Source organism: Thalassophryne amazonica, chromosome 16 (genome assembly GCF_902500255.1).
Source record: "Thalassophryne amazonica chromosome 16, fThaAma1.1, whole genome shotgun sequence".
Lineage (NCBI taxonomy): Eukaryota > Metazoa > Chordata > Actinopteri > Batrachoidiformes > Batrachoididae > Thalassophryne > Thalassophryne amazonica.
This window is the reverse complement of record NC_047118.1, coordinates 65,703,009-65,717,962: the sequence shown is the minus strand read 5'-3', so window position 1 is coordinate 65,717,962 and position 14,954 is coordinate 65,703,009. Positions and strand designations below refer to the sequence as shown.

Here is a 14,954-nt window from a genome sequence, read left to right as displayed (position 1 = left end):
ACAACTTACCCTTAACTTAATGGACTTATGCCAGCATTTTTTAATTTTTTTAATACGGTTTTGGACACACAATGGACTCTCAAAGCATGCTGTGTGGTGGAAGGGACCCTCTCCTGGCCATGAGGTCGAGCAACTTGTTGGAGAATTCACAAATTCTCAGGATGTCCCAGAGAACAGACCAGTTAACCAAACCAAGCGCAACTAGTTTTGAGCATTTGTCTGCTAAACGGGCAGCACTTTAACACCAACAGGTCTATCTTGGAGGGAACTTCCTGCAGCCCTGTTTCCCTGACATGCACTTTACCTGGAAGTAGGAGCTGAAGGAGGCGAGCACGATGCGGTGACAGGGAAACTCCTGCCCTCCGCAGCACAGAGTGACGTCACAGAAGGCGTTGTTGAGCCGGAGGCTGTTGAGGCCCTGGAGGACGGTGTTTGGGTGTCTGGCCTCCACAAACAGGTAGTCCTCGTTCACAGAGGCGGCAGGAGCAGCCGAGAGGGGTTGTCGCGGAACCGGGAAGGTAGCGTTCAGACCGGCATTAGCATCGATGATCTCAGCCATCATTCGCTTTAGTCACAGAGGCACTAGATCCAACTAGAACACTAAATCCAACAAAAACACATTTACGACAAACCACCACAAGATAAAATATTTTACAACTTTGTAAAGCTGCGACAGGAGAGAATATCAAGAGATTTGTGAGGCTTAGCGTTAGCACTAACATAGCTTAGCGGCAGCACTCACGAACGTTTTCTCTTAAAATATAAAAACATATCGTGCAACTATAATAGTATCGGGTACTCTTACTAAAATTATGTTAAATAATTAAAAGGTGGCATAAGGACAGTTATTACCTGACGGACATAACAGTTATTGCTGCACCCACGTCAGGTGTAGCGCTTAAAAAAACCCCTCTCCGCTCTCGCCGTAGTAAGCCCCTCCCACCTAGACAACGCTTAACAAGAGAAGTGAAGCTTCCATACTTCCTATTTCGCTTCGGTTACTTATTTATTTATTTATAGAAATAAGTTAAAAAAATTGTTTTGTTTTTTTTATTTCACACTGTTTCCACTGAATTGATTTATTTTATTATTATTGTTATTTTGTATTTTATAGAAGTGGTAAGATCTTGAACACATTACATAATTTTATTTTTATTCAGTGAGGCACATAAACTCAGACACATATACATATCAGAGTATTTATGAGAGAAGGTTTCTCAGTGTGTTTGGTTAAACCATCGATCCACTAGATGGCAGATGCAGCTGCCAGCAGCTGCCATCTTCCTTAGCGTCACTGCATCGTCAGATTAAATAGAAATAGATTATTTGCTGACTTAAACTTGGGCTAAAGTAATCTGAAAATGCTGTTTTGTACAGCGACAAGCTGTACAATCCTTTGTAAGCTGACAAAGGTTAACCAAATAAAAAATAAACGTAGTGTATATTTTGCCGGATACGGCAAACACGCACCTAGCGACCGGATCTCCTCGCTGATTCAACATGGCGGCGGTGCTCGCGGCCATGGAAATAGAGACTATATTTCCATGCCCTCGGCACTGAGTGTTGGTGCTAATTTTTCATCTTTAAATGCCGAGTGTTGGTGCTAATTTTTCATCTTTAAATGCGGTTTTGGGTGCCATAAAGTCATTTGAATCGGAACAGAAAATCACCTACTGCTGGAGGGATTCTCGGACGCTAAAAGCAGCTCAAAAACGTGGCATAGAAATTATTTCCGCCATGTGTTGAAAATTATTTCCACCGCGCCCGAAATTATGTCCAACGGCACTTTTCACCACACAGTGGAAATAATTTCAGGCACGGTGGAAATAATTTTTGCAGTCTTGGTAATTTTCTGTATAGGGCGGGGATGATAAACAAAACCTGCAAATTCAAGACAGAATAAAAACGAAAATACAGAAGTCCACATCGGCATGTGTGCTTATCCTGTTTTTTCTCTGTCAGTGTCATGTCTGCAAAACCTTTGATCATTCTACCCCTGAATGGTGAATGGTAAAATATGCTAATTTTCAATAACGAAAATCACCAATATCAAGCTACTATCATGAATGTAAAATAAGGAGATCTTAAACTCCAATTGCCTTTAAGTTCCCGCTCGACCGCAGCCGTTCCGTTCCGTTGTGAATAAATTTAGACGGCCGGCAAAACCTCGCAGCCCGCAATTTTGCCAGTGCGGCGTATAGCGAAGTATCGTCCAGTTCAACTTTGCCGAGGGCGCCACCATGTTGAAATAAACTACACGATGATGTCATTTGAACTAGCCAATCAGCGAGGAGATCCGGTCAAATATCGCTAGGTGCATGTTTGCCGTATCTGGCAAAATATAACCTGCCAAAAATAAATAATAATAAATTGTAGTGAACTTTCATAAATGTGTATTATATAATATAAATGATTTGGGGGATGACTAAAATTGCTGAATAAAGGCTAGAAAATTATTTATTTTGTTGTGTCGGTCAGATTTCTTTCAACTTGTTTTATTTATTTATTTTAACTGAGGTGGGTTAAGAGCAGTCTTTAATATTAATATGATATTCAATTCAATTTATACCGCGCCAAATCGAGATAATGTCGCCTCAAGGCTCCTCCCATAAAAACAGCTCAAAAACAATATAAAAAAACATATAAAATAAAACATCAAAAAACACAAAAGTTCAATATAAAACACAGTAAAAAGTAAAAGAACTTAAAGGAATTAAAAAAGGATGCTAGACATAAGACTGGGTAAAAAGATGTGTCTTTAGTCTTTTCTTAAAAATCTCCACAGAATCTGAAAGTCTCACTGAGGCCGGGAGAGCATTCCACAAAATAGGAGCACAGTACAAAAAGCCTCTCTGTCCTGCAGACCTTTTCCTCACCCTTGGGACACAGTTCTGCAATAAGGCTTTACTGAATCAGCCATGACCTCCATGACCAGTAAAAAAATCAAGGACCGAGACGTCGCCTGGTATGGCGGAGCCGGGGTCCCACCCTGGAGCCAGGCCTGGGGTTGGGGTTCGAGCGCGAGCGCCTGGTGGTTGGGCCTTAGCCCATGGGGCCCAGCCGGGCTCAGCCCGAAAGAGCGACGTGGGCCTGCCCTCCTGTGGGTTCACCACCTGCAGAGGGGGCCATGGGGGTCGGGTGCAGAGAGGATTGGGTGGCGGTCGAGGGCGGGTGGCCCGGCGGCCCGGTCCATGCTCACAGCCCCTGGCTGTTGGGATGTGGAATGTCACCTCGCTAGGGGGGAAGGAGCCTGAGCTTGTGCGGGAGGTTGAGAGATACCGACTAGAGATAGTCGGGCTCACCTCTCTCAGCTTGGGCTCTGGTACCCAACTCCTGGAGAGGGGGATGGGCGCTTCATTTTTCTGGCGTTGCCCACGGGGAGAGGCGGAGAGCTGGGGTCACAAAGCTTATTGCTCCCCAGCTCAGTCGCCATGTGTTGGAGTTAACTCCGGTGAACGAGAGGGTCGCGTCCCTACGCCTTCGGGTCGGGGACAGATCTCTCACCGTTGTCTCAGCCTACGGGCCGAGCCGCAGTGCAGAGTACCCGACCTTCCTGGAGTCCCTGGGAGGGGTACTAGATAGCGCTCCGACTGGGGACTCCATTGTTCTCCTGGGGGATTTCAACGCTTACGTGGGCGGCGACAGTGAGACCTGGAGGGGGGTGATCAGGAAGCACGGACTCCCCGATCTGAACCCGAGTGGTGTTCAGTTGTTGGACTTCTGTGATAGTCACAGTTTGTCCATCACTACATTTCTCGGCTGGCTTGGGAACGCCTTGGGGTTCCCCCGGAGGAGCTGGGGGAGGTGTGTGTGGATCGGGAGGTCTGGGCGGCTTTGCTGAACTGCTGCCCCCGGGACCCGACTCCGGATAAAGCGGAAGAAAATGGATGGATGGATGGATGAATCAGCCAAATAGACTGGTGCCAGTCCATGAACCACTCTATAGGCCAATAGCAAAACCTTAAAATTCGACTTTGCAGAGACAGGTAGCCAGTGAAGGGATGCCAAAATGGGGGTAATGTGATCAAACCTTCTATTCGTGTCAAGAGTCTGGCAGCAGCATTTTGAACCAGTTGAAGACCCCTAGTACTGGACTGCAGCAAACCAGAAAATAACGCGTTACAATAATCTAATCTAGCAGAGATATATAAAGTAAGTCCCTTCGGCTGCTCCCTTGTCTCGGGGTCGCCACAGCAGATGCAAGGTGGATCTGCATGTTGAACTGGAATAGGTTTTACGCCGGATGCCCTTCCTGACGCAACTCCACATTACATGGAGAAATGTGGTAGGGGTGGGATTTGAACCCGGGACCTTCTGCACTGAAACCGAGCGCATTAACCACTTGGCCACCACGCCTAATCTAGCAGAGATAAATGCATGTATCAGTCTCAGCATCAGCCATAGACAGGATGGAACAAGGCCTCGCTATATTTCACAAATGGAAGAAAGCAGTCCTTGTGATGTCTCTAATGTGGAGGTCGGTCAAAAGACAACGTGGGATCAAAAATTACCCCAATATTCCTCACTTTGTCCGTATGATGTATAACACACGAACCCAAGCTAAGCGCCAGCTGGTCAAATTGATGCTGATGCCTCGCCGGACCAAGAACCATCATTTCAGTCTTATCAGAGTTTAAAAGTAGGAAGTTACTAAACATCCAACTTCTCAGTGATGTAAGACAATCTTCTAAAGATTTTATTTGACTGAGATTCCAGCAGTTATCGGCATGTACAATTGAATATCATCAGCATAGCAATGAAGGCAATCCTGAAACACTGCAGTACATGCCCAAGAGGTGCTACATACAGGGAAACAAGCAGGGGGCCAAAGACAGATCCCCGTGGAACCCCAAACTTCACATCACTAAGATTAGAAGTAGTGTTATTGTGCAAAACACATTGAGAATGACTGGACAGGTATGATATCAACCACGCAAGAGCACTACCAGAAATCCCAAAATAATTCTCCAGCCTATCGAGTAAAATATGATGATCCACAGTATCAAACACAGCACTAAGATCTAACAGCACCAAAACCATGGTGGTGTCCAAATCCATTGCTCGCAGAAGATTATTCTCTACTTTAGTGAGAGCTGTCTCTGTGGAGTGATATTTTCTAAAAGCAGACTGCAACAGCTCAAAAAGATTGTTCTCAGTAAGGTGGTCCACGAGCTGCTGTGAAGCCACTTTTTTCCAGAATTTTAGAACGAAATGATAGATCTGATATTGGCCTATAATTTTTCAATACACTAGGGTCAAGATTAGATTTCTTAAGTAATGGTTTAATCACTACAGATTTAAAGCATTTGCAGTGAGGAAAATAAGTATTTGAACACTCTGCAATTTTGCAAGTTCTCCCACTTGGAAATCATGGAGAGGTCTGAAATTTTCATCTTAGGTGCATGTCCACTGTCAGAGACATAATCTAAAAAAAGACTCAGCCATGACCTATCTTCAATGCTCTTACTGAGGGAAGGAGGTTGTTTGCCAAAATCTCGCAATACATGATCCTATCCATCCTCCCTTCAGTACGGTGCAGTCGTCCTGTCCCCTTTGCAGAAAAACACCCCCCAGAGTATGATGTTTCCACCCCCATGCTTCACGGTTGGGATGGTTTTCTTGGGGTTGTTCTCATCTTCAAAACATGGTAAGTGGAGTTGATTCCAAAAAGCTCTATTCTGGTCTCATCTGACCACATGACCTTCTCCTATGCCTTCTCTGGATCATCCAGATGGTCACTGGTGAACTTCAAACAGGTCTGGACATGTGCTGGCTTGAGCAGGGGGACCTTGCTGCCCTGCAGGATTTTAAACCATGACAGCATCATGTGTTACTAATGTAATCTTTGTGACTGTGGTCCCAGCTCTCTTTAGGTCATTGACCGGGTCCTCCTGTGTAGTTCTGAGCTTTCTCAGAATCATCCTTTTTTTTTTTTTTTTTTTAGATTATGTCTCTCACAGTGGACATGTAGGGCTGTCACGATTAGGAATTTCTGGAGACGATTAATTGTCAGACAAATAATTGCAATTGATGAATATATTGTCTTTTTTTTTCTTTTTTTCCCTTCTTTATATTCTACTATTGTAGTATAATTACACAACTCTGGAAGAATGATTGGCTTCTGAGAGTGGAGAAACTGGGAATGGTGCAACATTTTTATTTTTATCTTCATTTTACATACAGTCCCAACTTTTTCTGAATTGTGGTTGTTTCTGTTGCATTTCTGAAATTGTTTCTCCTTATCAGTCACGTTTTGTGCTTAAACACTGCATTAAGCCCATATTGAACAAATAAATACCTTTGGAAAGTAACAGCTGTTAAAGTTCAGAGTTCTCACCTGCTTTTTGTGATCTGTGCATCTGAACATCACCACAGCTTCTCCATGTCAGGGTTTTTTTTTTTTTTTTTTGTGGCTCAGTTCATTCATATGTGGTCCCAGCTCTCTTCAGGTCATTGACCGGGTCCTCCTGTGTAGTTCTGAGCTTTCTCAGAATCATCCTTACCCCACAAAGTGAGATCTTGCATGGAATCCCAGACCGAGGGAGATTGACAGTCATCTTGTGTTTCTTCCACTTTCTAATAAATAATCATAACAGCTGTTGTCTTTTACCAAGCTGCTTGCCTGTTGTCCTGTAGTCCATCCCAGCCTTGTGCACGTCTGCAGTTTTGTCCCTGGTGTCCTTAGACAGCTCCTTGGTCTTGGCTATGGTGGACAGGTTGGAGTGTGTGAACAGGTGTCTTTTATACAGGTAACAAGTTCAAACAGGTGCAATTAATACAGGTAAAGAGTGCAGAATAAGAGGGCTTCTTAAAGACAAATTAACAGGTCTGTGTGAGCCAGAATTCTTGGTGGTTGGTAGGTGATCAAATACTTATTTGCAGCATTAACATACAAATCAATTATTTAAAAAAAACATACATTGTGATTTCCAGATTTTTTTTTTTTTTTAGATTATGTCTCTCACAGTGGACATGTAGGGCTGTCACGATTAGGAATTTCTGGAGACGATTAATTGTCAGACAAATAATTGCAATTGATGAATATATTGTCTTTTTTTTCTTTTTTTCCCTTCTTTATATTCTACTATTGTAGTATAATTACACAACTCTGGAAGAATGATTGGCTTCTGAGAGTGGAGAAACTGGGAATGGTGCAACATTTTTATTTTTATCTTCATTTTACATACAGTCCCAACTTTTTCTGAATTGTGGTTGTTTCTGTTGCATTTCTGAAATTGTTTCTCCTTATCAGTCACGTTTTGTGCTTAAACACTGCATTAAGCCCATATTGAACAAATAAATACCTTTGGAAAGTAACAGCTGTTAAAGTTCAGAGTTCTCACCTGCTTTTTGTGATCTGTGCATCTGAACATCACCACAGCTTCTCCATGTCAGGGTTTTTTTTTTTTTTTTTTGTGGCTCAGTTCATTCATATATTCTCATTTTTTAAATATGTTTTTAAAGCTATTTGACCGTTTATTTCATCTCATGATCTCATAAATTCAGCATACAACGCGCACATGGTGTGAACAGGACGGTAATGGCAGAATCACACCTTTAGAGAAAGTTCAGAGAGAAGTAAAGGCAGCTCCACGTTTTCGTTTTGTTAACATGTTCACTCGGGTTAAAATCCTCTCTCTGCTCCGCGCTCGCTGTGCACTGAACGTGTCGCGCCTGCATTCAGGAATCTCCCTCACGCACCCCCTCCCTCGCAGTCTGCAGCCTGTTAACTCCGCGCGCGCGCACACACAGGCACAGACACAAACACACCGACAGCTCCGCATTTTAGACGGGTTTTGAAGAAGACGGCACTGTTTTAATCGGCTGTCAGCCTCCATGTTATTGTCCCGCCTTAAGACGAGAGTGAGGCTGCAGCACAATGATGTCAGATTCTGAGTTGTTTTATGCTTTGTGGATAAAATACATAATTCACGGTAATCGCGAATATGAAAAATAATCGCGAATATGAAAAATAATCACGATTGACGAATATTGTAATAATTGTGACAGCCCTATGGACATGCACCTAAGATGAAAATTTCAGACTCCTCCATGATTTCTAATTGGGAGAACTTGCAAAATCGCAGGGTGTTCAAATACTTATTTTCCTCACTGTAGGAACAGATCCAGAAGTTAGTGAGAAATTAACAATTTCCAGCACAGTCGGCCCAAGAATGGTCCATAGATCGTTAAACAGTTTTGTTGGTATGGGATGAAATAAACAGGTTGTACTTTTTGTAGACATCATGAGTTTCATCAGCATGCCTAGTGAGATACTACTGAATTCAGTAAATCTACGTAGCACCTCAGTGGTAGCACCCACCTCAGCAGCATGGTGCAGTGGCTGAACCAAGGCGTGCTGAGATATACTTGACCTAATATCTTCTTTTTTTCTCAAAATAGTCCAGGAAGTCCTGTGCTGAAAAAGGCGAACAACCAACAGGTGGCTCTTCATGAATGAGAAATGCTACCGTGTCAAAGAAGAACTTTGACTTATGCTTGTTTTTATTAATCAAATCAGAGTAATAGGCTCGCTTTGTAGCCCATAGTGCATACTTATAATCTAAAGTAGCATCATGTTACACAAGGTGAAATACCTCTAATTTGGAACCACGCCCTTTCCGTTCCAAACCCCTAGCCTTCTGCTTAAGGTCACGCAAGTAACCGTTGAACCAAGGCAACTGAGCTTTGGGAAAACATGGCCTTAATAAAGTGTATCAAGTGTTATCAAGTGTAGCCTTGAGCGCTGAATTTAAGCTATCCGCAAGACTGTCCACTGACTGAACATTCACCAAGCTTGAAGTTAAAATTTCAGGCAGTCTAGCTTTGAGTGCAGTCACAGTTGAAGGTTTAATACGTCGCTGTGATAAGAGACAAGGTTGTTGTTCCACTTAATACGGCAGTGTAAATGTAAACCTAATAAACGAGTGGTCAGAGACCACCGATGCAAGAGGCAAGATGTCTATATTCATGACAGCGAAGCCACGTACGAGAACCAGATCCAGGGTGTTACCACTAATGTGCATCTCACTGAGGCTGGGAGCGCATTCCACAAAATAGGAGCACGGTACGAAAAGGCTCTCTGTCCTGCAAACCTTTTCCTCACCCTTGGGACACAGTTCTGCATCCCGTGAACGCAGAGACCGGGCCGGTACATAAGGCTCAACTGAATCAGCCAGATAGGCCGGTGCCAGTCCATGAACAACTCTATAGGCCAATAGCAAAACCTTAAAATTCGACCAGGGCGTTGCCACTAATGTGCGTCAAGTCACAAATGCATTGCTGGAATCCCAATGCATCCACAATTTCCATAAATGATTTGCATAGGGGATCAGAGGGCTTATTTATATGAATGTTAAAGTCACCAATAATGAAGATGTTATCTGCACTATATCTTTAATATAATGCAAGTGTGCGAAGCTAACTTTCACCCCTGATTATTTCCCATTTTTAACTTCATAATGAAATTAAGGATCAGATCAGACTAGTATCTGGTGTCATGGCAAACATGGTGTGTTTGACAAGTTGATGGTATTTTTCTCTCTGGACTGGGACAAAAAATTAATTCAAGTCTATTATATGAATAGTCTGATCCTCTTCTGTATTTCTTTTGACAAATATTGGCTGTACAAATGTGGGACTGAGTTTGAATAAATGTAACAGAACAGTAATGGCATGGAAAATGCAGATTTATGGTGAAACTCTCTTGAAAACATTGATCATGTCCACATTGATTTCTATTTATGTCTGAGTGTCTGATGCTAACCAAGATGGTGGCACCCTGGCAACAGCCAGCGAATGAACGGCTCGCCGCAGTCCTCCATCTAGTGAGTAAACAAATAAATGGGTTAAACTCAGCCACATGGGATGTGCAGCCAGTACATTCTGAGTGCTGGTGCCGGTCTCACAGACCAAACAGTCCCCCCTAAAAATCAGTCCGCCCTGCCTTCACTACACATGCTTCATTGCAAAGCGTCAGTAGCGACTCACCAGTTATCGCCTCATTTCTGCTTAAAACGGCCTTGTGTCTGTTTAAAACTGACTTTAGAATGATTTGTGAGGTTTTACCTTGTCATCTGATGGTTAATAATCCCATTATTTCCTTTGATCACTTTGAGTGAAGAGTCCGTCTCAGATGAGCTGCAGTGGTCCCAAATGACGCATCCGCAGTGGAGGCAGGGCGGACCAATTTTTTGAGAGAGACCCTTTGGTCTGTGACACCGGTCCAAAGCTCGGATGAATGAGGAGGGTAGAAGGAGGCGAGGCGTGAACTGTAAAGTTTGTCAAATCTGCATGGGGTGAACAGCCAGTACACTCTAGTGCCAGTCCCAATCCCGGATAAACAAGTAGGGTTGCGTCAGGAAGGGCATCTGGTGTAAAACAAGCCAACACAACCATGCTGAGTACAAACTGGATTTCCATACGGTTGAGGCCCTGGTTACCAACGGTCTGCACCGGTGCCATTGCCCAACAGGGTGCTGGTGGAAATTGGGCTACTGCTGGGAAAAGAAGAAGAAAGAGGAGGAAAACATGTTCAGAGACAGTGGGACAAGAGGAAAACTTAAATGATGGAAGCAAGAGTCAGGATTTTAAATGTTGGCAGTGTGACTGGTAAAGGGAGAGAGCTGGCTGATATGATGGAGAGGAGAAAGGTAGACATATTGTATGTGCAAGATACCAAGTGTAAGGGAAATAAGACCAGGAGCATAGGCGGTAGGTTCAAGTTGTTGTACTAATATCTTTGGAGAATGTTATGTGTCGACGCGGGTTGAGGAGCGGACCTGCGTTTGACGGAACCCAGCGCCAAAACAACCAGAAAGCGGTTCCAATAACAAAACATGGTATGTTCCCGCTGCACCACACCCCGGCAACACCAATGACGAACGGTACAAAGGCCCACCGAGGCTGGCGTGGAACCGGGCCCTAACCAAACCAGAAAAAACGCCCCTAACAACCCCCCCCCCTAGGTGCAGAGGTCTTCTGAGTACGCTTAGCGTGACCAACCTGCACCACCCCACAACCCACAAGACGAACGGTCTTGGGGCGAGTGAGGTTGGGGTTAGGGAAGTAGGGAAATAAAAAACAACAAAACAAAACGACCCCAGACCCAAACAGAAAATACCTAATTACAAATAATAAAAACCAACGATTAACTGAGTCCAGGATGGGCTTCGAACCGCCTGTCGTTCACTCCACCAGATACGCCCCTGAATCCCCAAACAATTTATAATCCCTTTCAGAAAAAGAAAAAAAAAAAATTAGCCCAAACAATTTTATTTATTTTTTTTTTTTTTGTGTATTATTTCGCCTGTCCCAGAACACCTGGAGAGACGTCACCACTATTTTTCTTGACGCTTCTATGACGGGGCAATATAGCGGCTTCAGGTCATCCGAGCTGCATGGGCTCATCTGCAAGAGGAGCCAGAGGTCCCGTCGGAGGAGTCTCAGTGGGGCGAATAAGAGGTAGCCCAGATCTGTGTCGGGGAAAAGCCCCGAGACAAAAAAACCTGTTCTGATGGCCGCCCTCTCTCGCGTCCACGCTCCTTCATCCGATCATCTAGACGAATCACCAACGATATTAGCTCATCTAAATCATTTGGCTCGTCACGGACTACTAGCTCGTCTTTTAATGGATCATTTAAACCAACCACAAACACTCCGCTTAATGCTGCGGCATTCCAACCGGACTGAGCAGGAAAAATTCGGAAATCCACAGAATAATCCGCCGCACTCCGCCTCCCCTGCCTGAGATTCAGCAACCGCTGGGCAACGGTATGAGCAAAAACCAGAGAACATTGCATCAAAAACGGAGCACAAGCTTCAACGTTTCCCGCATAAGGCTCCGGACGACAAATCAATTCAGAAGCCGAATCTCTGGGTGACGGAGTTATCTGCACCGGTATCGATGGTGCCGCAGCTGCAGCAGCAGGAAGCGGAACGGCTTGCGCTGCAAGCTCCGTAACGCGGACATCTGTTTGTTTAATTTGGTTTGTGAGATGCTATAATTGTTCCCATATTTTCTCCAAGTGTTCTTGAACTCTTTCGGCGAATGGAACTGCCTCTGCCGCTGGGTCCATTATGGAATGGCCGGGAACTACTGTTATGTGTCGACGCGGGTTGAGGAGCGGACCTGCGTCTGACGGAACCCAACGCCAAAACAACCAGAAAGCGGTTCCAATAACAAAACAATTTATTTTCCCCTTTTGGTGCATAACAAAGTGTACAAACTAAACATGCGTCTGTCTGGCGGAGTGAAGGACGGCGCGCACTCCAGCGCCCAAAAGGATCGAAGCCCGGCGCTTCTGGACCCACGTTCACCGCCAAACACCCCCCAGGTGGACACGACAAACCGACTCTCTGCGAAGGATAGAAAAGGTGAGGTAAGTCAGCAGCTACAACTAATATCCTTCAAAGGCACACACTATCAGCAACACATTCAGGTCTGAATTTAAGCTTTATGTAAATGAGCAGCTTCTCACAACAGGTGGAGGATCATCTGTCCGCACGCCACGGTCGTGAGAAGCGAGCTGCACAACTCATCAGTATTCACATATACTGCGTAACAAAATACCAAATTACTGTTAACAATTATTCAGACAATCAAATCACCTCTGATGTGTGCTGACAGCATGTGTCCCTCACCAGTCCTCCTTCACAGGCCCGATGTGTCAAATCCAGGCGCGGTCCTCAGCGTCTCACAAACGAACATCACAAGGTCGAGTTCCCGGCAATTCTGCTTGAATCACACATGACTTAAATGCAGAACGCCATCTCATTATCTGCTTCAGCTGAAAGTCTTTAAGGTTGCACGTGAGCACCATCCACAGGTGCTGCACATCATGTTGATGAGGGTGAAGGACTCTGCCAGCACCTTCTCCACAGACAATAAATCAGTTTGCATACCACCTGGAGAGCAAAGAAAAGAAAAGAACACCAAAATGTCCAGCCACACCCCCCCAACACACAACAGAGAAATTATTATTATGCAACAACAGTGAACAATGGACTCATACCCCATTCCAAATCATTATAGAAACTTTGCATAATTTATTTCCACCCTTGAAAAATGTCAGCTATTGATTTTATAAACACTACCCAATATAGAACCCGTGGATGCCCACGGGCAACACACTAGTATCAATTATAAATCGTTTTACAAGTAGAGAGATTTTTTTTTAATTAAACAAGTGACACGACATCACAATTTACAAAATCAGTCATTAATACAGGAAAAAAATGACCAAGCAGGTTACTTACAACAAGCCTAAATTACACTATTTGGCAGCATTATTTATGAATTTAACCATGAATACGACAGTGATGCCATAATATCAAAGTCATCCTGAAATCAGGTGCAAATTTCACCACACCAGCAGATTAAGCTTACTCCAAACTGCAGACAAAAACCCATAAGGCTTCATTATTTTTATAGTACTGCAAATGAGCCCTTTCAAGTAATACAAGTACATAGAATGACGTTCTTAAAAAGATGTGACTTTTCAGGTACAGCGTGACAGAAGGGACATGGGAGATTAGAGCCTAGATTTGATCTGTTTTCTTAAATGAACATCATTCTCTGTTGTACCGTGAAGTTTGACTGATGATGCCACAGAGAAACATTGCACAATATAATTTCTCCAGCCACAGAAGCCTGTATCACCTTCAGAGATGCCCTGGGAGTCTTGATGGCTTCCCTCACTAGTCTCCTCCTTAAATGGTTGACAATTGCCACTCTGTACAGTATCATCATGTTTGTATTAATGATTGATGTAAATGAAATCCAACACATATTCACTGACACTGACTAACTTGTGTGAAGAAAAGTGGCTTGAAAAGTGATTATTTATTTGTGTTACAATATTGAGGGACTATAATTATGTGCACCAGGCTTTGACATTTCTTACTTAATTTCTGTCGTGTTATAGAGATTAGTTTTCACTGTGAGTTTAACCAGCATCATTTTAGAAATTTTAATATGAAGAAGACTAAATTTTTGTTTTTAATTTGTCATTAAAAATACAAAATCTGTATCAACTTCAGGGGACGTAAACATTTTTCATATGTCAACCATTCATTTGGCTTTGATATTTTTTTAATTTAATTTCTGTCATGTTGTAGAGATTAGTTTTCACTCTGAGTTTAAAGAGTATAATTATATTGTTTTTAATATAAAGAAGACTTAATTATTTAGTTATGTCATAACATTTTTGAATGTGTATAAGCTCAAAGGGACACAAATGTTTTACACAGCACTTGTTTAATTTGTGTCATGTTGTAAAGAATAGTTGTCACTGAGTTTAAAGGGTTTAATCTTAGATATTTTAATATCAAGAAGACTAATTTTTTTCATTTAATGTCATAAAAATATTACAATGCTCAAGTGGACAAACGTTTTCCACAGCATCGCACTTTCCTTTCGTGCAGAGCCACAGTATTTTTGTGTGTTTTGAACTTCAAATATAGAATTTATTATCCAAGGCCAAAATATAGCCATTGGGTATTGCGAAGACTTTGCATCCGTCCATTTGTTGGTGCGTCTGTCTGTGCTCAGCATAACTCCAGTCATAGTACTGCCAGGGTCTTCAAATTCACAGGGAACATTCTTGGGAGACAGACCTTGGACAAGTTCAAAAATGGCTAACCGTGACTTATTTTAAGTGGTCAAAAGGTCACATTCTTTCTACACACTCATTCATTGATTACTTGCTCATACGGCAAGGGTACTTTAGCATTGCTTTCTGTATTTTTTTATATATCATGTGTGCTGACAAGTTTTTTGTAATAATCTCTAAGCGTAAATATAACAATATGTGATCGTATTCCTTCTCCAGAAAGTGTATGTTTTCAAACTTAAGAATTCTTTTTAGTTCAGTTATTTTTTAATGCTCTTAGTTTCATACCACATGTCAACCTCATTTTTTCCATGATCGGAACTAAAAAAAAAATCTTTTGTT

General features: G+C 43.0%; 1 protein-coding gene across 2 annotated transcripts; it reads right to left on the bottom strand.

The window, feature by feature from the left end:
- Nucleotides 1-238: 238 nt before the first annotated feature.
- On the bottom strand, nt 239-927 carry LOC117527231 (kelch-like protein 25). 2 transcript variants are annotated; one of them, XM_034189457.1, is made up of 2 exons: nt 853-927; nt 239-600 (listed from the first exon to the last, which is right to left on the bottom strand). In XM_034189457.1, the coding sequence occupies exon 2, from the start codon at nt 560-562 to the stop codon at nt 254-256; it is 309 nt and encodes a 102-aa protein (XP_034045348.1). In that variant the 5' UTR covers nt 563-600; nt 853-927; the 3' UTR covers nt 239-253. The 2 variants fall into 2 exon arrangements, with proteins under 2 accessions (XP_034045348.1, XP_034045347.1); XM_034189456.1 differs by having other exon boundaries at nt 239-582; nt 853-913.
- Nucleotides 928-14,954: the final 14,027 nt, after the last annotated feature.